The sequence below is a fragment of the Ammospiza nelsoni genome, chromosome 2 (genome assembly GCF_027579445.1).
Source record: "Ammospiza nelsoni isolate bAmmNel1 chromosome 2, bAmmNel1.pri, whole genome shotgun sequence".
Lineage (NCBI taxonomy): Eukaryota > Metazoa > Chordata > Aves > Passeriformes > Passerellidae > Ammospiza > Ammospiza nelsoni.
Genome location: NC_080634.1, coordinates 56803383 through 56831213, shown reverse-complemented (window position 1 = coordinate 56831213; position 27831 = coordinate 56803383). Strand labels below are relative to the sequence as shown.

Genomic DNA, 27831 nt, shown 5'->3' with positions numbered 1-27831 from the left:
TCCACATGAAAGAAGTCTATTGTTAAAACGGTGACACAAATTTTTCCTTTCCTTTTCCTCGCCAGTCTCTGCCTGTGTTTTAAGATTCCCTTAGGACTATAACAGCCTATGATTTTAGAACCTCCACTTCTCAAACAGACAATTTGTCAGACTTTTAGTTGCCAAGAATGCAAACATGCTTACACCAGAGGTAGAACAAAATTCATTTACAGGCGTCTCAGAGACCTGTAATCTCCCCTTTCTTTCATTTAATACCTGGGGGGAAAAAAAAATCTGAAAAACCTTCTACCATATCTACAATACCAAAAGAATTACAAAACACAGTAACAAAACATACTGAGGACCTGTAAATACTCTGAGTCCAATTAGTGAGCTACATACCTACAGGGAATATTAGCCTGTGTCTTCACAGATAATGATGTGTTGCAGCAAAATTTCTAAGATAAACCAAAGGCTGCCTCACTAAAACCATTTTGTTGATGATCAACTTGTAAAGCAGGAATGATCTATGATTTGCAGTGAATTGCCTGTTCTCTGTTCTGTTACCTTACTGAAGATAGACTTGTGAATAACAAGAGGCTACATATAAACCACAGAAACTAATCAATGTAATAAAAAAGTAGATTATATCAGAGTTGCATTTTGAAAGGATGAAATGCAGACATTCATCTATAAGGGAGCAAGTTAAATCACCAAGGATAACAGGGAGAATGTGACAGAGCAGAAGCTGGCAGAAGTATTCAATGAATATGATGACACTTGAAGAAGAGTCAATAACACAAAGAGCCAAGCCTATCAGAAAAGGACAGAAAGCTCTATCAGAATAAAAAAAATTTTAAAAATTAAAAAAAAATAAAAACAATAAAACCCACATTTTCTGAATGCCCATGGCTTTCCAAAGTCTATGGCTTTGACTGCTTTGCTATTTGCCAGAGCTTGACTTGCATGTCTCTACCTCACCCAAGTCTATCTGGTCATACAAGGAAAAACCCAAACCCCACTGCATTCACAGTGAAAAAAACATCCCTGGGGAAGACAACTAGATTAATTCCTTTGAAACCAGGTTCACCTCCTCCCACTCCAAGGAACTACTTGCACTCTGCCTGTCTATGCAATTGCTCATTTTAAATCTCAACATATGACCAGACCTATGTAACGACAGCTCAATTCAGCAACTCAGCCAACAGCACCATTCTCCAGGACAGTCATTCCTTTTGCTGTCACCCCGTGGGAGTGCTGCCCTCACCTCTGGGTACAGGGAGTCAGTCCAGGTGCAGACTGCAGAGCCCCAGGAAGCTCCCACTGCTGCTGGAGGAGAGCTGCAGGCAGGTTGCTGGGATGTCAGATCAGCATCGCTGGTGAGCTTCTGCCACCTAACAAGTTTGGGAAGAACTGAGCTTACTGGTTCACCGGCAGAATTTGCTGCTATGTTGCAGAAAGCCTATGTTAGAGTTCCAGGCTATAAGCAAAAGGAAGGAAACTCAGGCATGTTTACAAAGTGCCTCATTAATTTTGTCCTAAGTCTTTAATTTAACGAAAGATGTAGTTACCATTCTTTTTGCTTCAAATAGCAAGCGAAATCTATTAGTACTTTCTAATATATTCATAAAATTCAAAATTTGTCCAAGGCAGGTAGTCATGTTCTTTCAGATTCTTCCAACATAGGGCTCCATCTTCTCTGCATTTGGCTTATTCCGTATATACAATTGTAAAGCCATAAGTGTTCCCTAGCATTCAGAATTCACAAGCACATTTATTAATAATTCACCAAAGCGAGATTAATCTGCAAGCATCACCTCATAATGCAGAATATTCCAGGAGCAAGAAAAGCTTGTGCTTAATTTTAAAATGAACAATTAGAAGGGAGAAGTCTCTTTTATAAAACATAATAAACGACTATTTTATTGAGAGATTTGCCAGCACATCAGGAGTGCTGAGCCACCCTCCTCCCAGCAATGCTGCTGTGAGCTGTCTCATTCGTGTCTGGGGAGCTGGGCAGCTCTCACGGGCTGAGCTTCAGCCACAGATGGAGGCACGTCTGTGTGAACATTTAAAAGGTTTTATACGAGTACAAAGCAGATGCTGGACATCAAAATCTTCTGGGGGATCTTGGATCAGATGAGAGCGGCATGTCACGTAAACACAGCATTCCCGTCCCCACAATAATCACATTTCTACCCCCCGCCACGAGATGGGAAATATTTTCGCAATTACTGAAGCATGTTTACCTCTACAGTTTTAAAGTGGTGGCAAAAAAGAAGCGACAAAAAAGCAGCCTCCCTGCTTTTTGAGAACAGATTATATTTTTGCCCCTGTGAAAAACATCTCTACATAACCACAACACCAACACTCGCAAAGGCAACGCAGCTGCAAATTTTAAAGGGAGATATAAAACTTTATTTTCGCATTTCGAACAGAAACGGGCAGCCACAATTTAGCGCTCCATACGGCAGCAGCGCAGCCAGCAAGGAAGAAGAGCAGAGGCCACAGCGATGTTACGCAACTCCACGTACCGAACGCTTTAATTTACGAAACATTAACAAGCAGAGGGCAGCCGGACACCAGCCCGAAGCCCCGCTCTCCTCCCGGCCCCAAGATGGCGCCGGCGCCCCCACAGCCCCGCAGGCAGCCCGCCCCCCGGCCCGCCCCTCCAACATGGCGGACGCACCTCCAGTCCCTCGGCCGTGCCCCCGCCCCGCCTGCGCCGCCTCTCCGCCGCCGCGCGGCCCCGCCCCCTCCCCGCCCTCTCTGCTTCTCCATTGGTTGCTGCCGCCGCCCCTCCTGCCACTGTAACCAATGGGAAGAGAGGGAAGGGCTTCTCGCGCTCGAGGCCCCGCCTCATGTGGGCCCGCCCAAATCCAGGCTCTCGCACTCCCCGGCGGGGTTGCCCCCCCTGGCGGTCGGCAGCGCGGGTGCAGCGTTGGACGAGGAGGAGAAGGGAAGCAGCAGCCGCAGCAGCAGAAGAAGCAGAAGCCGGCGTGGGCCTGGCCGAGGCCCCGAGGGGTGCGGGAGTGACCTGGGGCCCGAGCCCTGGCCGCAGGCACGCCCCATGCCGGCCTCCCAGCCCGAGCGGCACCCCGGCCCCTGCCCACCGGCCCTCGGCGCGGGCCCTGCGGCCGTGGCGGAGCGCAGCGAGACCCCGACCTGAGCCCGGCTCGGCGCCGCCACAGCGCCGGGGGCAGCTCTCCGAGCAGAGCCCCGGAGGATGGAAGAGAAAAGCAGTAAGCGTTTTAAAAGTTATATATAGAAATATATATGTATGCGTGTTTTGGGCAGCCATTAGTCTTGTAAGAAACATTTTTAGGAGTCAACTGTCTTGACCTATTTTCCCGTTCAACTCAAGGAAGTAACCAGAATGAATGGCAAGGTTTGGGGTTGATTTCTTTTTTCAGTTACAGCATAGAAAAGATGAAGGAGCGAACGTAAATAAGACATGTTTTACCCTGTCTGTGTCATTATGGGCTGCCCGCGGAGGTGGTGGAGCCACTGTCCCTGCAGGTGTTTAAGGGAAGGCTGGATGTGGCGCTCAGTGCCATGGTCCAGTTGGCATCCTGCAGCTCGGTCATGGGTTGGGCTGGATGATCTCAGAGGTCTTTTCCAACCTAATTGATTCCTTGATTCATGGAGATAAAAATTTGGAATCTTCAATGTGGTTGAAGAGTGCTGTCTTACTTAGTATTCTTGCAGTGAAGGGTGTCTTGCATTTGGCAAGAAACAGATTCAGTAATTTATTCGCCTAAAAACAACTTTCCTTTTTTTCCCTAAATAAATTGATTTAGCTATAGTACTGCTGTACTGAGCACATCAATTTAGGGAAAAAAAACCCCTATGAGTTAATGGGCAGGGGAGTTGTGTAGGCTCATTTGAATGTGCTGGAAAGTTTGGGTCATCTTGTGACAACTTCGTGCTTGAAGGACAGTAAGAAATCACCTAAGTAAAAAAATTTCCTCACACTGCTTGTTTGAGTGTTCCTCAGCTAGAGCTTGACAAGGCATGGGATGACTGTTTAAAAGGGGAGTGACTATTTCAACACAACATATTCTCACACAGTGCTCCTCCACTGATGCCAACTGCAGTATTTACTAGTATAAATTTTGAAAAGCTGAGTAGGTACAATTATTTTTAATTTCTCACCTGATCTCTTACTCACTTGTCCATTCTGCACCTCTTGCAGTGCTGTGTGACCTCTTTGAAGAGGAGAACCTTACCAGTCCCAGGGAGGAGAGCACTGAAGGTAATATAATTCAGATTTATGGAGGGAAAGAGGAAAGTAATGTATATTTGGCACTGCTTCTGATATGAAAATTACTACTGGAAGACAATAGTTTTGCCTTTTATGGTGTAAGAGGTTTGTAAGCAGCACTACAGGAAACATGCACCCAGGTTGTTTATCTGGTGGCTGGAGTAAGTAGCCCTGATGCTGGCTGCTTGTTGCTTGCTCTAGCATCATTCCCCTGCACAATGCTGGGAAAAAAGAGATATGTGGTCACAAGGATTCTGTAAAGGGAAAAGAAAATCCCTGGAGCCAGATGCCAGTGCACATCCTGATCCATCAGCTGGAGAGATGGTTCTCAATGCTGGCAAGGTAGATGTATCTGGTGTCTGCTCATTCCCTGTCCTTCTGGCTGTGGTTGGTGATAGCAGCATTAGCACTGGAGAGATTAGTGGTGTGGACATCTGTCTTTTTTGAAATGAAAGTTATTCTATGAACAAAAATGCAATCTTTGCTTCTCTGTGCAAAACAAAGCTTTTGCTGCTGGAGTTTTGGAGCACTCCAGCATGAGAACTGGGGAAGCATTTCCAAGGTGAGTGTTTTATTTCCCTATAGCCTACACTTTATTATAGCTGAGGACCCAGAAACAAGAAACTGTTCTGTCACCCATCCTCTGAATGAATCCATCCACAGTGCTATCCAGATTTAGTCAATGTATGGAAATAGCTGAAAACATGTAATGAATAAGGACAGCAGTTTTAATCTGCAGTGGAGAAACTTATTACTAGAAGTTCAAAATGCATATTTTTAATTGAATGTGTTCTTAAATTTTTATTTTAAACACAAATATTTAATATACTTTTTGTTATATTAAATTTGTGATACTGTCATGAACAGCAAAGGGTGGGAATGGCACAGAGCAGGTGGTGTCCCTTGGACAGTAGTGTAGGTTTCCAAAAATTGTTGTGACTTTTTCTGTAGTTGGACTTTAGGCTTTCCACATGTTTAAAAAATTTCTGTTAATATAAGAGATCATTAAATTTTGTTGAAAGTTAGTGCCAAATCAAGCTATTTCACAAGAGAAAAGTACTTTTATTATTGCCTGCTGATATTAAGTGTTATGCCTTTAGCTGCTGGTGACATGAGCAGGGATTGTTGTGACAAAAGTTTGTTACTTCTTTCACTGCTGTCATGGTGCTTTTGAGAGTAACCACACTGCTGTAGCATCACTGGGCTCCAGGTACCCTGGGTGACAGAAGTCATTCTCTACTAAGTCAAAAAAATGAAAGAATATTATTTATGAGCCTGAAAAGAATGCAGTATTTCTTGACTGCTGGGAAGGTGTTATCCCAGCACCAACAGAGATTTGCTTTCTGAAAGTGGAATGTAAAACCTAGTGTGGTGACAGTGGTGACTCCACCTCTAGAAACTGAGTAGGAAAACAGATTAGCTTATGCTTTTGTGCTTGGTCATTGAAGAAGAGCAAAATTAACTGAGAAAGAGCTGGTTCTTTCTTCTGCCATCATCTTTTGGCACACTGAAACATATTTCCTTTTCAAGTCCTTGACAAAGATGCACAGCTAAAATTTTTACAAGACCCTTCATGACTGGGCTTAGCACCTCAAAGGTGCATACCTTTGAAAGGGAAGAGGTTCTAAACCAGTAGCTTAAAAACATTTCTTTAAACAAAATGTTTATAAATATTTCTCATAGAGGAAGGAGGCATGATATATGAGGTGTGTTAGTTATTTCAACTGATACTCCTTGTTGAACAACATTCATCAAACTGCTTTTATCAGAAAATATTTTGAAAGTTTTTTCCCTGACAAAACATACCAAAACTAATGATGGGACAGGATAGTCAGCCTATGCAGCTAAGAGAGGTTACAGCTATAAAAAGAAATCCCAGTGTCTTTTGTCAAGTAAAATATTCGGTTCATTCAGTTGAAAATATTCTCCTGTGTCACTTGAATTTCAGAGATTCATTTTTATTGGGACTCATTTGCTGGCCTTTGAAGAAAAGCTTCCACAGTTCCTTTTCTGATCTGCTTTAAGAGTTGCTTGAAGGAGCATTGTGCACTATTGGAAGCCACTCCAGTTCATCACTTGACTTCTTGAACACTTAACTTGTTTCACTTTCTTGATTAGGTTTAGGAATAGACTTCTGGAGGTTTAATGAATCCTGCTGTACTGATTGTTTTTTCAGAAGTGACTCCAAATCAAATGACTGGGAGCCTTTGCATAGTCCACTAGGAGTTTGCATGTTTTTAGATTTCTCAGGAACTGTAAATGGTAATTTGCATTTCAGGTGATGTGAAGACATTTTGGACACTATTGGGAGGTAGAAGAGTGGATGTCATATTTGAGCAGCTGCAAAATGTGCTGTCCTTGCTGAAGGAAAAGATCAAGAATGGAACTGCAACAAACCAAGGTTTGAAATCCTTATGGTGGTTAAACTGGACTGCAGAGTAGCTGTGGCCTGCATTGTGTAGTCCATGTGATATCTGCCATAATCCATATATCCCTGAATTTTAATAACTTAGCTGTTGGTGGTTTTAAGAACTTTAAAAATGTCTTTTCTTTTTTAAAAAATAAAAGTAATTTCAGGTACAATTGGCTATTTTCCTGTTTTGCCTGTATACTTTTTTAACAATGAATAGCTCTTAAGCACGTGGAACTGAAATATTAATTTTTGAGAAGTAATGAAATATCTGCAGTGCTTTGTGTTTCATTTATCATCAGAAGTTTTAGCCTTTCAGGCTGTTGTCAGTGAATTGAGTGGTTTGGGGTAGGATAATAATCACCTCAGTATTATTTTTTGTCAGAGACTCCATTATAACATGAAACAATAGTAGAAAAATGTGACACTAATGCATTTCAGATTGTTCCTGATTTTCAAGGAAATAAGCTTCCTCTGTCTACATCAAAATACACTAAAATCATAAATCTGATAAGATTGAAGCAGTACACAGATTGCTTTTTACTGGTTTATTTAATTGAGTAAAATTGCTTCTTTTTGTTAAGTCACCTATCTAAATGTAACCTATGGCTCTTAATGGGTTTTTCTTGTGCAAGACAATGTACAGTGGTGTAAGATGCTTTAAAACTAGTATAGCCACACACTCTGCATTATATATATAGCACTTCCTCTAAACTGGAAGTGCAATTTTTTGTGTTCTTGAGCTCCCACATCTTGACTGTTACAGCAAAATATCAAAGCAGTGCAGAGATAAAAGTTGAACTTGAATCCCCAGATGATGCAATGAATCTGTGATGAAGTTCAGTTTGAATTTTTCAGTGCTTTGTCCTGTAAATGTTTCAAGCAAAAATATTAAGGTGGATTTTGCTGAGAGTTGTCTGCCAGCTTGTAAAATTTATAGCATGGGGTAAGAGGTTGAGACAGAAAGGGTGTCTTGCATTCTTCTATCTGAAGGCCATTTCCACCGATTTAGAAGTAGCATTAATTTGGTTTGCCAAGTTCCAGCACTTCCTAGCCTGAAGATGATCAGTCTGTTGACCACGGCAGAGGTTTACACTAAATTGTCTTGATATATATTGCTGCCACCAGTTTATGTGTTTGGAGATATTCCAGCAGCTTTCCAAAAGCTCATGGATATTGAGTGCCAATTCACAACAATTCACAGTGCTGTGAGCTGTAACAATTTTGTAATTCCTAGATGTGTCTGCTCAGGTCTGTGGTGCAGCACATTTCTAGTAGTATCAGTCTTGAGATGCTCTAGGTGAGCAAGTGAGGAGAAGCAAGTGTCTGTGGAGGGTTTAACACTTGTTTTGCCTATTGTCATCGCTTAAATCCAACTTAGTATCTGTTTTGGTTTGGTTTTTTTTGCATAGAGTGCTGGCAGGCTTGGGCACTGGTGAATGAAGCTAATCTAGGTGATCTCTTAACCTTGCCAAATGGTATGTGCATTTCCATTGCGTTTGTCTGGTGTGTGGATTTAATCTGTCTTGTTTTATTCACTAGAAGCTCAAGTCCCTTTTTGAAATCAATAAAATAGATCTGAGAAGGCCATTAGCATTACAATTAGGAAAGCCTAATTATTAATTTCCTCAAGTAGTGAACTGTGAACTCTCACCTGGGTTTGTATTTTTGTGGTTTGTGTGTATAATACTTGTACCACAGGAAGAGAATTTGAACTAGTAAGCCCTTATGAACCCCAGCTGTCTGTGAGCAGTATCCTGTGCATGGCTCCACTGGCTGTAATAGCTTGGCATCCTTTTATCTCTGACAATGAAGGGAGATCTGTAAATGTGTTTCATGTGCATGTTCTTTCTGGTCACTTTGAAAACCACATGGAAGGTTTTTCAGTGGGACACTTGCTAACAAGCTTTTTGTTAGCTGTAGTTCATAGCAATGCCTTGTTTGTAATGTGTTTTGTTAATTATCTCTTTAGTAACTAAAGTAAATTCAATGATAAATTGAAATCTGGCTTGATGAAGATTTTGCTCACATTCAGTTTTTTTCAGTAAGTGACAAATTGAAAGGAGATGATGCACAGGAAACCAAACCCAAAGTGCAGCCTCTTCTTCCAGATGACAATGCTGCAGACATTGTAGAAGCTTCTGACAGGTCAGTGCCTTCTTTCAGTTCCTTATTTGACATATTCTCTACTCCAGTTGAGAGAGCTCTAAAATTTGTGTTTCTAAAGTCAATGTTTTAAACCAAATTTGAATCCTTTGAGTTTTCAAAGTGAAAATGTTTTTAACTTGACCTATGTGGAAAACCTGAGGTTTTGGATAGACTTGTTTAATTTCCCACATGGGAACATTGCAGAATAGGGCATGGTTGTGAATAAAGGTTCATGAGTGTTATCAGGGTTAGGACTTGAGCATCACTTCTCAGGCTTTCCTTAGTGTGCAGATTGTCAGCTGTGTAACTTAGTCTCTCTGTGTTTAGTATTTAGCCTCAGGTACTGATTTGAAAGATGGGGGCAAATTCATTGTGTGGTATTTTCTGGGGTCCCCGTGGCAGGAAGGAAATTATGAATCTGACTCCATGTTCTTAGAAGAATAATTTATTACTTTATGTTACTATATTATATTAAAGAATACTAAACTAAAACTTTACTAAAGAATAGAGGAAGAATACTTACAGAAGGCTTAGCAAGACACTAATGAAAAACCTGTGACTCTCCAGAGTCCCGACATGGCTGGACCGTGATTGGTCATTAAGTAAAAACAATTCACATGTTGGATAAACAATCTCCAAACCACATTCCAAAGCAGCAAGACACTGGAGAAGCAATCATATAATTATTGTTTTCATTTTTCTCTGAGGCTTCTCAGCTTCCCAGGAGAAGAAATCGTGGTGAAGGGATTTTTCCAGAAAATATGACAGTGACAACATTGTTCCTTTTTTTAAAATTTCCTTGCTGTGTTTTAGTGTGTAAGTTCTGGGAAGAAGCTTTTTTTTTTTAATGCAACTGGATATGTCTTTATATGTTGTTAGGACAATTATACCATGAGAAACCTTGGGCCTTCTAGCAATGGGGCTAAAAATATTGAACTGCTAAAAAACTGAACACAACACTGGTTATCTAAGATGTTGCTCTTCCTTCTTTTTTTTTAACTCTTTTACTTCAAGTAGTGAAAAAGAGGACATGGAAAAAACCTCCCTTTACTCAGGGAGTAAAGAAGCACCAAGCAAAATTCAAGGTTTACCTTTAAAAGTTCAGTATCAGAACCACAAGTGCTCTAGTGCATGTCTTGCCAACAGAGCAGTGGGTTCCTACAAGGGTGAAAATCCACTGAAGATCCCCATCCTGTTTGACTTCCAAAGACGCCATGCGAAAGCAGACTGCCTTTCGAAGCCGCTGGATGTGAATTACAAAGCTCCTTGTGGGCGCAGTCTGAGAAGCTTTCAAGATGTGCGGAACTACTTGTTTGAAACAGAGTGCAATTTCTTGTTTGTTGATCACTTCTCCTTCAACACCTATGTGCTGTTGGGCAGGAACACCATGAATCCCGAGCCCCTGGTGTTTGAGTTCGACATTAGCGACGGAGCCGAGTCTGTGCCCATCTCCTTCTGTAACGACCTCGACCATGCAAGACTGCCTTATTTCAAGTATCGGAAGTCCTCGTGGCCGCGTGGATATTATCTCAACAATCTCTCCAGCCTGTTTGTTGATTCCTGTGACTGCACAGATGGCTGCATCGATAGGTGGGTAGAAACATCTCATCTTGGGCCAATGACACACGATGCCTCAATAGCAGAGTAGTGGGGTGTGAAGGCACAGTACCGAACAGAACCAGCACTGCTGGAATATCTTGTGCCATGCTTTGTGTTGAGTGACACCATTGTGTCTTCCTCTTCTCCAGAGCTTAGGTGCTCCCACTGGTCCACCCTCTGTTGTAGGCAAGGAAGCGATCAACAGGTGGATTATTGTGTTCCTTTTCCTTTCTTCCAAACTGGCAGTGCTTCTTCTCCAGGTGGAACTGACAAGCAGATATCTTGGCTTTGGAAAAAGAGTAGGGACGGGAGTCTTGTGCCAGCAGAGGCAGGGCAGGCAGGGAAGGATCCTGCCTGACAATTTCTGCTGCAGTTCCTACTGTTAAATGACATCCTGTAGATGGGGTGAGACAGCCTTGAGGGATCAGATCATTCGGACATTAGTGGTTTACTGAGGGCAGATGAAGAAACATCCCCGTTTCCAACATCTACATGTCATTCTTCCCCTTGTCTAAACAGAAACTACAAAACTCAGTGGTTACAGAATACATTTGTGGTCTGAGCAGTTCCAATACTCTTGCTCATTGTCATCTTTTTCTAAATCCCAGTAACTGAGCTACAGACACTGTGGAAAGCTGCCACAGTTACCATATGCAAGTTTGGTGGTATTTTTGTCTACTTTCTTGAAGGATGTTTGTGTGGTCTCTCTCTGCAGGCATTATTTGGTGTTGCATCCATTCTGTATTATTGACAGCTAGGGCAGTTGCACATGCTGCTGTGCAACATAGTTGCTCATGACCCAACAAAAGCTGAAAATCACAGCCTGGTGTAACGTCTGCCAGATTTTGTAATTTAGTTTCAGCTGAGTGGTGAGAAACAGCAAGCACGCAGTGTGCCACTTTTTTGCATAAAGTCTCACAAGAATTGAGTTGCTTTTGATGTGCAGTTTTGGAGTTTAGGATTTGCACAATCACTGTGACTCTTTGAAGTTGTCATGACATACAATGGTGAAGACAAGCACTGTTGCTTGAATTTTCCACAGTGTAAAATTCTTCACTTCTTGGGGGCTAAGGAGGGAGGAAGATAACCAAGTAGTGGCAAACAGGCTGGGATGCTGTGCCAGAAGAGATGATTTTTATTCATTTGATCCATTTGACAGTGCCCTGCCTATAATAAGTTTCTGTTGTGCTTCAGCTGTTTAAATGTGCCATTTAAGGAGCTTGGCAGAAGAATGGAGTTGGGGTGAAGAGAACATGGTTATTTTAAAGCACAGGTAACCAGCCAAGAGACTAAGGGAAAAGGTGCCTGAAACAGTCTTGTGGAGTAAATGGAGCAGGGAGGGGCAATACAGGTGTATATACAGAAATGTATGTGTGTGTGTGTATAGTCAATTGCATTTCAAATTACCTAGATTTATGATTGATTTATTCTGCTTCAAATCCATTCTGAGATGTTTTACTCTTATTTTTAGGTCCAAATGTGCATGCCTACAGCTAACAGCAAGAGGCTGTAGTAAAATTTCTCTGTCTCCAAGTAGTAAAAGATCCCATGGGTACCGTTACAAGAGACTGGAGGGACCTGTTCCTAGTGGGTAAGAAACACCACAGGAGTAAAATAAGAACACACAAATAAAACAGCAGTGAATAGTTCAGTCTAAGTGCCGCAGGATTAAAATATCTGGAGGTTTTGGATTACTGAAACCTTCCATTTTTGTCACAATTTTAGTGACAGATCAGGATGCTAAAAAATAATTAATGTGACTTGAATAAGAGGGAAAAAAAACTTTTGTATTGCAGATCCTACAGTTTTCACAGCTTAGGTCAAGGTCCAGGAGAAGTGTGAAGAGTGACCAGAATCCTAAAGATGTAGCAGCCAGCTGCTTTTGCCAGACTTTGTTATGGGTGGCTCTTCCAAGAATGTCCAAAAGCCATCCAATGATTCAAATGTTTGCCCTTTCTCTTATTCAGCTCCTGTGGATTAATAGGTGGCCTGGAGAAGAAGCTAGTTACTTCAGGTCTCTAGGAGAGGTATTATGCAAGGTAGCTTTCTGCAATAGCCAAAGGCTTAAATCTATAGGCTTGAGGAGCCCCTTTCAGTCCTCTATGTGATGTTAGTTTTTGGCTGACATGCAGAATTAAAGTTGTCAGAGAATCCAAAAACAGATGCAAAAAACCCCACAATTATGAGTCCTTTTGGAAATGGACAGCTACAGTGAAGTCCAGGCATATGTGTTCTTGCTAAAATCAGTTCCAGTATAGAATTAGGTGCTTCTTAGGGATTTCAGTTTCTGTGTGATTTACTCCTATAAAACAAAAATATGGCATTTGTTTTTCTTATGCCAAAATGTATGTAATCTTAAGTATACTTATGCCAAAATCTGGCAGACAGGCTCTTAAAATTGATGAACCAGCAGTCAATAAAATCACAAGCTTCAGAGCATTGCTGCACAACCAGTTTTAGCCAGAGTCTGTATATTTCAGTCCACTGCCTTGTTGATGCTTAGAAAGGGAATTAATAACAGGAACTTTGTTATGCTAATGCATCCATTTATGTTGTGCTTTGTTTTTCTTCCCTTGCCAGGATTTATGAGTGTAGTGTGCTGTGCAGGTGTGACAAGCTGATGTGTCAGAACAGAGTTGTGCAGCATGGCATTCAAGTCAGGCTGCAAGTGTTCAACACGGAGAAGAAGGGCTGGGGTGTCCGCTGCCTGGATGACATCGACAAGGGGACATTTGTTTGTACTTACTCAGGTAGCAGGAGGGGACCTGTGAAGACATGTAGCATAATTTTTCCTCTCCCACGGTGTGTGCCCTGGATTTTTTTTTGAGATCAGGGAAATACAGGGTTGGAAGAGAAGTGTGTCAATGTAATCTTAACTTGCAATATGATCAATATGAATAAGAACTTGGAAAAGCTCTGCTATGAGACGGTGACAGACAAACAAATGGAGCAAAAGCTGTCTCAGATTGCTGGGTTTTTCCCTCATAAATCTGTGCATCCTACACCACGGTTAATTTTCCTTCAGTAAAATTCTTAAAATTGTAGAATTGTTTGGGTTGGAAGGGACCTTAAAAGACACCTAGTTGCATTCCTGCCATGGGCAAGGGACACTTTTCACTAGACCAGGTGGCTCAGTACCCCACCCAGAGTGACCTTGAGCACTTCCAGAGATGGGGCTCTCACAGCTGCTCTGGGCAACTTGTGCCAGGACCTCCCACCTTCACAGTGAAGAAGTTCTTACTAATATTTAATCTAGATGTGCTCTCCAGTAGTTTAAAGCCATTGTCCTTTGTCTTATTACTACATGCCCTTCTCTAATTCAGTTTGTACTCCAGCCTCTATTGACATTATAGAATTACAGACAGCATTCATATTTTGCTTTCCCAAGTAATGCTCTTCTATTTGTTAATGTAAGTTTGACCTGTGCTAGTGAGTGTGACTCAGCAAACAAGCATTTTAAAAAAAGCAAGAAAACTTTTCTTTTTCTTTCAGGCAGATTAATGAGCAGAGCTGAAGTTTTGGGAGATAGTGAGCAAGAGCTGAAGGAGAAAAGTGCAGTGAATGATAGAGGCCATGACTTTTCTTCCAAAAAAAGAAAACTTGACCTTGGTCGTTCAGACTCAGTGATTGAACTAGTGCAGACTGACAAAAATGACATTCTTGAGAATCAGGATTCTTTGTCTCAGACTGTGGATAATGAAAATAAATCAACTCTGTAAGTTTATGAAAGTAAGCTTAAGCATAACAAAACTAATATTCTGCTAATCAAGGAATTCTGTTGTATCACTTAGAGTATGTCGTCATATGAGGGTGGTGTTTTTTTCTTTCTGAACTTCTTTTTAAATTCCCAATTATTTGTGGGACAGAGTTTTCTCTCTGTATTAATTTTACTTATGTGTACCGCTTGGCATTTTCTAGAAATTCAGTTCATCTCTTGGGTATACTTGATCTGTTCAGGGCATTAATGGGAATGCTAATTTGAAAGAATTAATAAAGTATACTTGAAATAAATTGTTTAAAGATACTTGATGACACTGAAGGGTTTGATAATACATCAGCCACCAGCTATTCTGCCCTTTGCTCCCAGTCTCTAAACCTTTTATTTGTAACATAACCTTTCCTGCCAGAAACCTTAACCTCTCCTGTTAAGAGTCTGACAGCACCTCACTTTTGCAGTGAATATGTTTTCCTAGTTGAAAGCTGTACTGTCAAAATTGTTGAAAGTAGTAACAGGAAAAGACAAAACTCTGTAGGTGTTCTATTTTGAGATAATCTGATATAATAATAGTAAAGCAGCAGACAATTTGGTTCTCAGCATGACAGCTGGAAAAAAATTTAAAAGCAGCTGCTGATCTCTCAAAAAAGTTTGAGCAACTGCTTTCTTACAAATGCAGTAAAGAACCTAACCTAGGTTCTCAATTCTTAAAAACAAAATACTCACAGAACATGGGGTGAGGCCAGACCACAGGCTCTGCTGTAGTTCCTTCTAGAGAAGAGACTGGAACTAGAGATTGTTAGAGAAATGTGTCTTGTGAGAGTTACTTATGGGTCTGTTTGTCTTTTATAATTTCCTTCTGACCTTTCTGTGCAGGGTTCATCAGAAGAACTCAAGTAATGCAGCAGTGAGAAGGCCTGGAACTAGAACACTTATTTTTCGCAATCACCAGCCAGAAATGGTAATAAGTGGCTTTAACAGATTCATTTTTCACTGTGTGGAATATGTATGTTAACTTTGACATTTTCATCTTGTATGTTTGTATAGTTCTAATGACCTTTCTTCATGAGATTGGGTCACACTGTGAGCTAGGCTGTCATGCTGGAAGCTGCATCCCATCCTCTCTCCATTACCAATCCTTCAGCATGTTCCCCCAGACCAGCACTATCTACTGTCATGGCCTTCCCTTCTCCCCCCTTCGCTTACATTCCTCAAGAGCCTGAAGTAATCATTCTCCCCCTGCACCCCTTGTGTACAGGGTTAGGGGGTCAGAGTGATAATATTTGTGTGATGTCTCCCCAAAGAATGGCACAGCAGGGAGAGAAGGGAATTCCAGGATGTCTATGCAGTTTTCTCATACAGTAACAGAGTTGGGAGAACTGACCTGAATGTGACTCCTGACCTTTTATGAGTGTGAAGTGTTGCCTGCAAACATGTGCAGAGGAGGAAAGCTGGTGTAAGCTCATGCTGTAGGTTTTACTGGATTTATTGCCCTTAAGAAATGCACATGAAATTTTCATGCAAACATTTTGCACTGCTGTCTTTTTTAGGGGTCCCATAACTAATTGCCTTTTTTTGATGGGAGAGGAGAAATTCTGCCACATCTTGTCATTTCATTGAAACTGTGTAAAAAGCATGTTTGGTATTTGGCTAAGCAACTTAAAATTCTGGTGAAATATTGGGACTTTAGCACTTACTTACATGTCTTAATTACTGGGAGACTCTTTCCTGGTTATTATGAAGGAGAATTTGAAATTAAGATAAATGTTGCATTGCAGCCAATGTATTAACTTGCCAAATTCAGCCACAGCTATGCATTACAATAGCTTTGAAACTTCAGCCTTGAAATTCTAAAAGCCGCTTGCTATGCACTTTTGGCCCAGAGTTGCATGCAGCACATCACAGCCTTTTCATTTGATACACAGGTGCACAGTACCAGCTCAGATGAAGATGATAGTTCTCAGATTCATCAACCAAGCAAAACAAAACTAACCAGTGGAACAAAGAAAGGAAAAGAAAGTAGGTTTGCAGAGCTCTATGTACTGCATGCTTTGTACAGTTGTGTCCCATCTGGGGATAGACTTTAATGTAGACAGTGTGGGCAGGCCACTTCTTAGAGTAGAGCAATGCTGTCCATAGATGTTGAGACAAGTTGGACTGTCCAGACAGCAGCTTCTCAAATAGTGTGCAGTTGTGGGAAAGTCAGCCTTGCAGATCTTGCTGTGTCACAGCCAGTACCTGTTCCAGCCAACAAAAATTGAACAGGATATAACACTGGGGTGGGGAGACGTCAAGCTGGAGAGGCAGTGTGAAACTGATGCTATTTGCACATCCATTTTGCTTCTGTCTTAGTTACAGTTTGTGATTCTCTTGGGAATTAAAGTGGAGAATGATAAAAAATGCTATGTGGGAAAAGTCAGTCTGGAATGGGATTTGAGAAGAGTGAGACACTAGGTCACTCAGAGGCACCTTGAGCAAGTGCTTTAGGCATCACAGCAGGAAACAGTCATTTGTTGGGAGGATTGATGAGAGACATGAAAAAATTGTGTTCTAGACTTGTAGATAGCAAGTAAGCTGCCTAGATTCTGGAGGATGTGGGAAAAGTGGGTGGGTGAGAGTTTGGGGCCAAACAAGGGAAAGGCTTTGGCATTAAACTGCTGTTGAGAAATAACATACATGTCCATTGACAGAATGCACCCAGCAGCAGAAGGAAGATCATCTGATGGACATTGGACAGACTGACTCTGCTGGTGTAGAGACTGCAGGATGTGAAAGGAAGAGTCTGTCACTGCAGGGTGTTGAGTGTGGCAAGCCCAGTGTGCTGGATGACACCTGTGTTGTGAGGCCATCCAGCAATGCACCCCTAAAAGCTGACTGCAGAGAAAATAGCAGGCAGCCAAAACAAGATGCACTTTGTGAGGAGTCTGAGGATGATGGGATGTTTCCCAAGAACAGTAATGAAGAAAATATTTATGTACTGGATGCCACAAAAGAAGGAAATGTGGGTCGTTTTCTAAATGTAAGTACTAAATTGCATGGGTTCTTTTCATTGCCTCTGCAAATACATCATTTACTTATTTAAGCTTTGACTAGAAAGTTTTTGCACATAAACAGTATGGGTGGTGGGTGCACGACAAGAGAGGCACATGTGGTGCTCCCTGCCATCACAGGTGACAGGACAATAGGTTGGGTCACACTGGCTGTTCAATTGCCAAGTACCTTCAGCTAAGACAAATACGTCATAGACTTATCTTGCAGGTATGCTGCAAATAATTTATTTCTTCATTGGCATGAACATGCCTTCCTTACACAAATAATTTATTTCTCTTCACTGGCATGAATATGTCTTACAGCAAAACTCTTGCATATGTTTAAACTGTTCTTCTTTGCAGAGGTAATATGGTGTTAATATTAGTAGTGCATCTTGCAGAAGCCTTCCTTCTGTTCTCATGAGCATACACATGTTCTTACCTGTACCTGAGTGACCTTTCACATCCTGTACTTGGCCAACACACAATCATGCAATCCATTGCTTGCTCCCTAGCACTGCTGCCCTGGCAATGGCATTGAGTGATAAACTTTCCATGTGGGCTCAAGAAGGGAAGGAAGAAACTGCCTTTACTGGTGAAAGATATCTGATACAAAGTGATATCTGACGTCATTTTTCAGCCAACGATGTGGTGTTGGGCTGTTACTAATTCAGATTATCTGTTTTACAGCACAGCTGCTGCCCAAATCTCTTTGCACAAAGTGTGTTTGTAGAAACTCACAACAGAAGTTTTCCATGGGTTGCATTCTTCACAAACAGGTGAATTTCTGGAAGTTTAATGTTGTTCATTTAAGGCACTAGGAGGAAAAAAAAAAAACACTGCTCACTTATTGGAGTATAATTATACTGAGGGGTGGGGCAGATGCTTAGATCATAAAAGCATTAAACTGCCTTAGAGGTGACTTCTTATTGTGCACTAAAGGCAGAAGAAATAGTCATTGGTTATCATTAATGAGTTTTGCTTCAGTTTTGCACTGAAATGTAAAGTAGAGAAGGTTAATTTTGATGTGTCCACTTCAGTGATAATCTTCTTCAGTGCAAGAATAGGTTTTACTCAGCATGGTCATTCAGAAGGCCAAGATCCACTCATCCTACTGTTGTGTCTCAAGGAATGGCCACCAGATTTGCCTCACATAGGGCAGGATTGAACCCCACAGGATTTTAAGGTTGAGACACTTCGTGGGCCAAAAAGGCTTCAGTCCTTTTCCTCAGAGCTGTCAAGACAAGCAGGACTTTGTGTAGCCCAGCATGTCCTGGGGATATGACAATAGGATACACAGAGGTGAAAATGTGTTCTGAAAGTAAGAGATGCAGATATTTCCTTGGTGTCTAACAGAAAGAGAGGTACAGAGAGCTAGTGCCAGCAAGACACAGTATGGCAGCAGGAGAGGAAAGATGAATTGTATAAATGAAGTTGGCTGACATGCATGTCAGCAGTAGAACTAGGTGAGAACAGAACAGAGAGGGGAGAATTTGTGCCAACAAACCAAATCCACAGAACATTGATCTTCTGTGAAGCCTTGCAGCTCTGCTCCATATGACAGATGCTGTGGATTGCACTGGGAGGAACTGTGAGGACAATGTTTTGAAATACATCCAAAACAGGATTTTGTTTTAGCTAGAGTCTTTCTTGCTCAGGCACTTGGTAAAGAAGTGTAGTGAGGACTGAGGCCACTGGAGAGAGATAACAGTGACAGCAAAGACACTTAGGGAAGAAGATTGTTGAAGGAGAGTTCCCCTCGCTGGCTCTTCCATTTTCTGGACATCACCCTTTTACAACTTTTCTAAATTAAGGACTTCATCTGGATCATTGAGCTTAATTGTGTGCCTTCCATGGACTTGCCCAGTCACCTGGGCAAGTTTTATTTGTTTTACATGCCTGGCCTTTTTATTTGTTTTACATGTCTGGCCTCTAGACCATCTCAAGTCAGCAAGTCCCAGGCTGCAGTTATCCCAGTGCTGTATGAAAAGTCCTTATTGTTTGTTCTCAGTCAGCTGCCTAGGAATTCACTGGATGTCCCCTATACCATATCCAGTGAGAAACATCAGAGAATTACTCTCTTCATCACAATATTCATATTTTCTTACATTTTCCATCAGTTGTTCCTCAGCATCATAATCTCAGGTATTTAGTTTGGCATTCATTTTGGACAATGAATTTCCTGCCCTAGACATTTCTTCTATTTTACTACCAGAGCAGCTAATTCATGAGGAGCACGTGTTTAATTCTGAGTTTGAGCTTGGTGCACATAGTGCAATTTCATTAAAAGGTAGCCTGCCAGACCAAAGATGACAGTCTTCAGCAATATAGCTAAAGATCTCTTCAAACTTCAGTGATGCACTGTACATAGCAAAAATAACAAAACTGAAAACTATGTTATTCATTTAGATGTATTATTTATGTGAATTTCCTTTTTTTGTTTGTTTTGTTTTGTTTTAAGGGGTTTTGGGTTTTTCTTTTGGTGGTTTTTGTTTTGTTGTTGTTTTGGTTTTGGTTTTTTGTTTGGTTGGCTTTGGCTTTGTAGTGGCTTTTTTTGTTTGATTTTTGTCTCCCAGAATTTCCCTCTAGGTTAGAGCACATTCTTTAGAAATAGACTCCAACCCTATTTGTAATTTCCATAGCCAAAGGAGCATGAGTGTGCCAGCGACTCCTTGTCTGCCTTGTTTCCTTCCCATCCCAAGCTGTCTGTGTGATGCTCCCTGCCCCCTACAATTTTGGGGTTTGCATGTGTGTTGTTGGTGACAAATTGTTAGCGCAGTACTGTTTCACTTAGTTCAAGCAAATTAACTGTTTTATTCCTTAGACATGTGAAAGCGGGAACCGAACTCACCTGGGATTATGGTTATGAAGCTGGAAGCATGCCAGAGACAGAAATTTCCTGTCACTGTGGAGTTCAGAAGTGCAGGAAAAAAACCTTATAGGCAAAAGCTTTCCTACTGTCAACACATCTCATACCTGGGAATTTATATGCTGGAAGGGATGACTACTCAGCAAACAGCCCTCAAGTGGTGCTAATTGCATTCAACTAAAATGCCTTTCACCTGATGATTTTTTAAATTTACATTCAAATGTCACTTTTGTAGTTTACAGAAATAGAACTGTTTGTCCTAAGAGCAGGCATCAGAGCAGGCATCGAGTCTTTCCTGGATAATTGGTCTTCCTCCTCCCTGCTCCCTCCACAAGCAAAGTTCACAGTGCACTGGAAGAATTCCTGCTCCATGCCATCTGCAGCAGAGACATGACTGATGAGAGCAGCAGTTCCTTGGTGTTTTCTGTGCCTCTCCACAGTGCTTAGTTAGCAAAACTCAGGTTTCTGAGATTTATTATGAATGCAAGACTGCCTGTCTGGGCACTAGGAATTGTTCAAATACACCTAAGTCTGTTGCATCCGGTGGGACAGATTGTCCTGAACAGAGACAGAATTAAACAGAACAGTTCTGCAGAGCTGTGTTTGTGCTACAAAATGAGCTGGACAAGTCCTGCTGCAGCAGGAGAGAAATGACTGGGTTTTGTTGGATTGTTCCCCTCTCCACATTTGTGACGCACAGAGAAATCCTTGAGAAATCCAGTGTACCTCATCTCAGTGCCATATTGTGTATGGGACAGGTGGGCCACAGAATTGCTTACCACATGGTTTGTTGGTAAGACAGAAACAAGCTGCGTTGGGAGTGCAGATGCAGGAGGTGGCTCTGAAATGGAGCAAGGGATGGCTGTGCAGGTGTGTGGCTTTTGAATGTGGTGGAGCCTTGGGCAAGCAAGGAGGTGGCACAGGTGAGCAGTTTAGATGCTTGAAGAACCACTGCCAAAGGTTTCAAAAAAAGTGGTTTTATTAAAAATGTTGTAAAAGTAAGACTTAAGGAGTTTGATGGCAAACTTTACTCTGTTACTGCAGAGGATATGATAATGATTTAAAGTTAATAATACAAAATCCAGGGGCACTATAGTACAAGACTGTGTGTCACTTACCAGAAGCCTGCAGCTGATCAGGTATGTGTCAGCCTCGAGGAGTAACACTGAGAGCATCCTAGCTCACAGGGAAATCACTGCCATACAGCCAGCTGATTAGCACGAGACCTAAAAAAAAGGTTCACTCAGACTGTCGTTTATGGAATAAAGTGGTTGGCTTGAAGTAAAATTACCTTTGTTGGAGAAGGTAAACATGAGACTCTTGTACCTGCACCTTTCTTTGTTCCTTGATAAATGAGTCTTGGAAAAACCACCACTATTCATGTGTTAATTGCATGGTTGGTATCCCAGATTCCAGTCCATATGCCTCAGTGCTCACCATGTCACTCTGCTCCTGTGGGGGTTTTCAGGGAAATGGTTGGAGCAAATGAAGGTCGTGGCCTGGTTATGTCCAAGCCTATACTGCAAAATGAAAGATAAGCAGGAGCCAGTTCTCAGCCCTGAGGCCAGGAGGCAGTGGATATCTAATGCACTCATGGCTTAGGGTTCTGCTTTAATTGGGTTGTATCTGTGCTGTGTAACTGTGGACAAACATGGTATCTGTGGCCCTAAGTGGGTTTTTTTGTTTGTTTGTTTTGTATGCTTCAAGCTTAAAAAATCATGGGGTTGTATTGCAACACATGATGCTCTTGGATTTTTCAAGTTTGATCATGTATAAGGAGTTTCAGCCTGTTAAAAGTGGACCTTTCACAGAGATAACAGACCTGTGAACCATTCTGCTTACTGTGAAACCTCAGATATTCTCTCTCTCAGCTCTGTTTGAGAGTTTGACACATCCAGCAAGCAAACCTCTCCTCAGCTTTGGTCCCTGTCATTGTACTCTGGGTTTGTGTGGGCTTTCACCACCCATCTTCAGGGATAAATGCAGAAGAGCAGAGCTACCCCACTGATGGTGCAGTACCTCTTCAGAGGGTCAGAGCCACCCACTGCTACCCTGATCAGCCCCTCTGTCACTGCAGCCCCTGTGTGAGCTGTAGGCAGCACTCAGCCCAGTTGCTTTTTGCTTCATTGAAGATCTGAAGGTCTGTACTCAGAGGGAATATGCCTTGGGGGATCATCTTTTCAGCATTAACCAGGGACATGCCAATGTGTATGACAAAACCCACAGGTAACCCAGGAGTGGTATTAGCCTTGTAAACAAATGAAAATGCAGAAAACATCTGTGTCTATGTAAAACATGTTTTTTAAATGATTCAGGAATATTTTTAAAGCTTCAGGAATGGGGGTGGAAGAAGGTACATTTTACTGCTGTTGATGATATATTCCAGATCAGTGGTAGGAATTAATGATACTGGGCTGGTGAGGAAGAGCCCTGTTTCTTAATGCAGGAAAACAGACCTGATGATTTAAAAGAGGCAGCACTTACTTGCTCCATGTGGTCTGCAGCTGTGGGAGAGCCTGCTGTGAGTGTAGATGTCACAGAAGGCCTGTGTATGAGACAGGGCTTTTTGGCTAGCTGGGTTTATCAGGTCTGTCTCCTGCCTGGTGCTTCTTCATTGTCCTCCTCCAGACCAGGGATCATAACTATCCATGAGCAAAATCACCTTACAAGGTGTCATTTCTGCCTGCTTCTATAGTATTGCTAGAACATGTTCTGTTGAGGGTGTCCTGCAAGTATTTCTGCAGGTAGTGACCACAGGAATGCTCACCTGAGCTCTCTCTGCTCTGCTGACTGTTCCTCTGCTTGTCACAGCTTACAGATGAGGATATTTCTGAGCACAGCCCCTCATGTCACCCATGCTTTAGCAGAGCAGTGTGTAGAAGCACCGAGCACAAGCACTGATGGAAAAACAGATGAAGATATTCCAAGTGAAGTACCTGTGGAATGACACATTTGGGACTTCTCATCAGCCTGTCGGGGGCATCATAAATGAAGAGTGCCTGATGGGAATAAGTTGCATTGAGGTGTGAATCACAGCTCTTACGGTGAGCAAGATGGTCCCTATGGAGGGACAGTAGGCATATGAGGATGTATAAGGGCTCCATGGTAATAAGTATTAGTACCCAAGATAAGCATAAAAGTGCAAAGACAGCTGAAGCTTACAGCGTAAGTATAAAAGAAACTGGACTGGAGCTTATTAAATTTTTTTTTTTTTTGGCCAAAAAAGCACTGAGCATTAATTTCCAGCTCTTTCACAGAACTATATGGCTTGATAGCACAACAGTTTGAAGGAAGAGCTCACAAGGGTTTTGGACATTTTTTGGAATTCTCCACGGAGAATTTTTCCTGTGCTGAAGAACAGACTTCTGTTAGGAAGATTTTACTAGTTTAAGATTTATGCACCTGTGGGTGCTTGAATCACGTTAACTCATTTGAGTATAATCTAGGTAATAGATCTGGGAATTGGAATTGTGTAGCAGTATTTGGCTAATAGATATAATCTAATTGCAAGCCTGGACGCAGGAGTTGATCTTAGCTCTGATATGCTGCGTGTGGGCAGGTGCAAAGGAGTTTGGGAAACCAACTGGAGTGATGCCAGCAGTGCTGAAAAGCCAAAGCTGGTCTAGCTGGTTAAGGGAACAGATCTTAAAAGCTCCATGTTGTGTTTGGTGCAGCCTCATGATGCTCGGGTTTCTGTGGTTGAGATGACCCCCAAGGTATTAGAAAGTCTTTTTTTTCCCAGCCCCGCGACCAAAGAAGTTGACATTTGTCCATTCTCCTTTTCAAGGTTGTTTATTTTTTCTCATCTATTACATCTTTCTCTGACCTGTGGAGATGTGTCCAGCAGGTCGGGTTGTGGCACAGCAACTGCCCTTGAGGTGCTGTTAACTTTTTATACTAAAAACTACGTGTACATTATACTAAGAACTACGTGTACTTTATTTACAATAATTTTCCAGTACCTATCACCTATGTTAGACAGTCTGTCTCTATTCTAAACCAATCAAAAAGTGTCACCATCACAGCAGAAGATGGAGGACAAGAAGAAGAAGAAGAAGGACAGGACATGCCCAGATTCCTCCATCTTGCCTCTTGAACCCCCATTCTAAATCCCCAAAATTCTACTTTTTCACCCTGTGACAAATTAACATTCTACTCAAACTCTTGTGGCTAGTAAATCTTCACACTAAGTTGATAATTTTTTCCATGGGCTAAAATGGAAGGCACAGGTGTTTTTGACTCTGTGCCAAGGCCTCTGAGCCCCTTGCCAGGGTCTCGAATCAGCCAGGGCAGCCAGAGGAATGTCCTGGGTTCTGACACCTGATGAGCCAGAATATGCCTGTTAATGTGCCTGATGAGCTCACTGGAGAAGGTTCAACAAGACCAAGTGCCAGGTCCTGCACTTGGGTCACAGCAACCCCGGGCAGCCCTACAGGCTGGGAGAAGAGTGTCTAGAAGGATGCCCAGCAGAAAAGGATCTGGGGGTGTTGGGAGACAGCAGCTAAACATGAGTGTGCCCAGGTGGCCAAGAAGGCCAGTGGCATCCCGGGCTGTGTGAGAAACAAGGCCCACTGGGGACAGATCAACAAAGCCAAAGTAACAACAGCCAAAAGCACACCCAGTTCTTTAGCAAGCATCCTTTATCCTGTTGCAGTTTTATTTCTCTGCCAAATGACTTTGTGCATTTCTCAGGGCCTGTTTACAACTCCACCTCAGGTTGTCACAGCACTGCATAAATCCACAGCTACAGTCTTCAAGGGTCTGTCAGGGAGGCAGTCCAGGGTGGCCTTCTGATGCCACTCTAGACTTAGAGAACTTATGGAGAATACTGTAAAGGTAACCATGTGTCACAGTGACGGAAGACTCCAGACACTTAATATGAGAATGAGCAAGCTTCGTTTATTCGTGAGAGCATCAGACATTTATGCACAACAAGTAATAAGCTCATACATATTCTGTAAGCTAAGCAATCCATTGGTTATACTATAGATATCAGCTCCTCTCTTACTTCTTCATTCTTTATATCTTACATCTACTTTTTCTCACGTCTTTTTCTCAGCTCTTGTTATTGTAATACAGCTGTGCTCAAGGCTAGTGTCCTTGCAGTGCAGGGACCCAGATTAGCTGGGTCAGGCACCCTCCCAATTCTTGGTCACCTATCAAAAATTCCTCCACAACCATGTAGTTGTTGGCTTTCACTAATTATGTATTGGCTTTTACAGATTACTCAAGTGGATGCTGTGTTGTGCATTACAGTGTTAACTTTTGCAGAAGTAGCTGTAGTTGTGAAATAATAACTAATACTTTTATTTTTGTAACTAACTGACAATAATGAGAATAACTCAGATATATTTGTGAAATAGCTGATGTTGATTTAAAGTACTTGTGGAAATAGCTAAAACTGTCTGCATGGCCAGATAACATTAAAGGAATGGATGGGATGAGGATCCCTGCTGTTGACTCTTCAACTATCAATAACTCTCACCTGCTGAAAGCACAGAACAGGGGCTGTTGTGAGGAAGTGACACACAACCTTCAAAACCACATCCACAATTACTGCATGTACTCTAAATAGGTGGGTCAGGGGTCAAACCAAGCTAAAGAATTCCCAGAACATGTAAACGAGTTCAAAGAAATGTTTGAATATGCATAATCTTTATGAATATGTATTTGGCCAGTGCAATAGAGAAAGCACATAAGAAGAGTTACCATGGTTAGCTGATGTGCCTCTGGCCATAGCTGAGCACCCAGTGCTGTTATTGATTTGTCCCTTTTACCCCTTATTAAGCTTTATAAAATTTTGAAAAGTGGGGTTAATTTCTCACACCTGTATCAGCAAGTGTGGCCAGCAGGACCAGGGCAGTGATTGCACCCCTGTACTTGACCCTGGTGAGGCCACACTTCAAATCCTGTGTTCAGTTTTGAGCCCCTAAAATCAGTGTTATGAATGAGGTCGTATATGTCTAATTTAATAAACCACAAAATTAGAATTTAGCAGCAATTCCATAAAAAATGAATATAATTGGGTAAGCATGTACAAAGTAAATTTGGCAGTGATTATTTAAGTCTAATTAAGGTTCTGCTAAGGCACAAGCAAAACAGACAGTGGTACAGACCCGACCGGGGTTTCTCACCCTGCCTCCCCTACCAAAAAAAACAAAGGAATTCAAACACAACTTATATACTGTATGCTAATACATCATCAGTATTTTCTTGTAAATCTCCTCCTATTTTTGAATCTATGTCGCTGTACTGCACAGCGCATGCTCCACTTGTTTCTAAGAGGTCTTGGCTCTTTGGTGGTCGCTTCTGATGAAGGCTTCTCATCATCATCACTGTCCTTTGAACAACCCCACAGGCTGCAAATGCACCCCAAGTCTTGTGTTATAGAAGCCAGCATTACATTCTAAAAATAAGCCTTACTATTTCATAGATACCTGGAATCATCCCAATTTTTTCCATTTCAAGGCTGATCCCTTAATTATCCTGAGGCTGGGATCCATTTTGGGATAATGCTTATCTCAATACTCTGTATCCTATTTTCTCATGAACATCTGAAAACATTTTTGTGACACTAATTGCATATCCTTTTCCTCTATTTTTAACAAATATTTTCTAAAATATTGATATAGTTACAATTTTTAGCATGAATCATATTCATTTATCACATCAGCAAGGACGTGGAGGGGCTGGAGCGTGTCCAGACAAGGGCAGCAGAGCTGGGGAAAGCTCAGGAGCACACATCCTGTGTGGAGCTGCTGAGGAAGCTGAGGGAGTTTAGTCTGGAGAAAAGGATGCTCCTGGGTGACCCTTCCTGTGAAAAACATCAATCACTTGTTTTTAAAATTTTAAAAGTTTAATAGTAATAAAATGGTTATAAAAATAGTAATGAAATTAGAGTAATAAAAATTTGGACAATTAGGATTAGGACAATACAAGACAATAAGAACAAAAAGTTATGGATGTCTGGGTACTTTTTTCTGGGCAAAATAAGCCCCAAAAAAGAACACACGTTAACAGAGGATTAACCCTTAAAAACAATAGCCCGTTGCATGTTCATACATGTCATACACGATGCATAAATTCCATTCAAACACAGGATTCTGTCAGCTTCTTCCTCTTAATCCTGAGGCGTCCTCAGGGCTGATTGAGGCAGGAAGAAGTTAGTTTCTTCTGATAAGAGGGCAATAAATTCTTTTTCTCTGAAAGATTTAGATGTCCTGTGGCTGCTATCTCGGTGCGAGTACCTCATTCCTCTCTTTAACAAAATATCCCACATACATAGTTTCTATTTTAACTACAAAAGCTACACTTTAACTACAAAACTAAAATTACCATACTATTGAAATGTTAATACAGCACTACTTACCACTACAACATAATACATACAGTAAATATCTGCGTAGAGCCAGGTAATGTGCACTTTTCACGCTACCTCACTATAGAACTGCCTGAAACGAAGGCGTAGCGAGCGTGGGGTCGGCATCTTCCCCCCGGTAACAAGTGACGGGAAGCTGCACCCGGGGAGGCTCAGGTTGGACAGTAGTGCTGTGATTCTGTGAAAAGTGAGCACGGGGCTAGGGAGGGATGCAGGATATCGCCTTTCCCACGGTGAAAGCCCTCGGGAATGGCGGCCCGACGGCGGTGCCGGGCACGGGTATCGAACCCGGATGCCGGGCCGTGACCCCCGCCGCGCCCGCGGGGCCACGCCTCCCCTATCACGTGACCGGCGCCTTACCGGCGCGCCTTCCCTCCTGCCACGCGAGCGTCGCAGCCAATCAGCGCCGCGCAGGTGTGCGGGGCGGAACATCGGCGGGC

The 27831-nt window shown here is 42.1% G+C and overlaps 2 protein-coding genes and 1 long non-coding RNA gene across 5 annotated transcripts in view; 1 reads left to right on the top strand and 2 right to left on the bottom strand.

Annotated features, from left to right (window-relative positions):
* The window catches only part of CAB39L (calcium binding protein 39 like), a 60821-nt gene extending 58247 nt beyond the window's left edge, over nt 1-2574 (bottom strand). For 2 of the 3 annotated variants that reach the window (XM_059465965.1, XM_059465968.1), the window contains exons 1-2: nt 2514-2574; nt 1247-1373 (exon numbers count right to left, since the gene is read on the bottom strand). The gene's annotated coding sequence lies outside the window, so the exon portion shown is untranslated. The remainder of the gene's footprint in view (nt 1-1246; nt 1374-2513) is intronic. The other variant, XM_059465971.1, reaches the window with a different exon arrangement.
* Nucleotides 2575-2956: 382 nt separating this feature from the next.
* The window catches only part of SETDB2 (SET domain bifurcated histone lysine methyltransferase 2), a 51741-nt gene continuing 26866 nt past the window's right edge, over nt 2957-27831 (top strand). Inside the window, exons 1-15 of the mRNA XM_059493951.1 lie at nt 2957-3221; nt 4175-4234; nt 6522-6644; nt 8066-8131; nt 8699-8801; nt 9816-10391; nt 11872-11991; nt 12981-13150; nt 13893-14115; nt 14992-15076; nt 16041-16134; nt 16806-17134; nt 17835-17923; nt 19969-20068; nt 27595-27805. Of these exons, the coding sequence (XP_059349934.1) occupies nt 3206-3221; nt 4175-4234; nt 6522-6644; nt 8066-8131; nt 8699-8801; nt 9816-10391; nt 11872-11991; nt 12981-13150; nt 13893-14115; nt 14992-15076; nt 16041-16134; nt 16806-17134; nt 17835-17923; nt 19969-20068; nt 27595-27805 (2365 nt within the window). The 5' untranslated portion in view covers nt 2957-3205. The remainder of the gene's footprint in view (nt 3222-4174; nt 4235-6521; nt 6645-8065; nt 8132-8698; nt 8802-9815; nt 10392-11871; nt 11992-12980; nt 13151-13892; nt 14116-14991; nt 15077-16040; nt 16135-16805; nt 17135-17834; nt 17924-19968; nt 20069-27594; nt 27806-27831) is intronic.
* Nucleotides 24893-27684, bottom strand: LOC132070307 (uncharacterized). Its single transcript, XR_009417945.1, has 2 exons — nt 27383-27684; nt 24893-26827 (listed from the first exon to the last, which is right to left on the bottom strand). It is a non-coding gene; the product is annotated as an uncharacterized LOC132070307 (long non-coding RNA).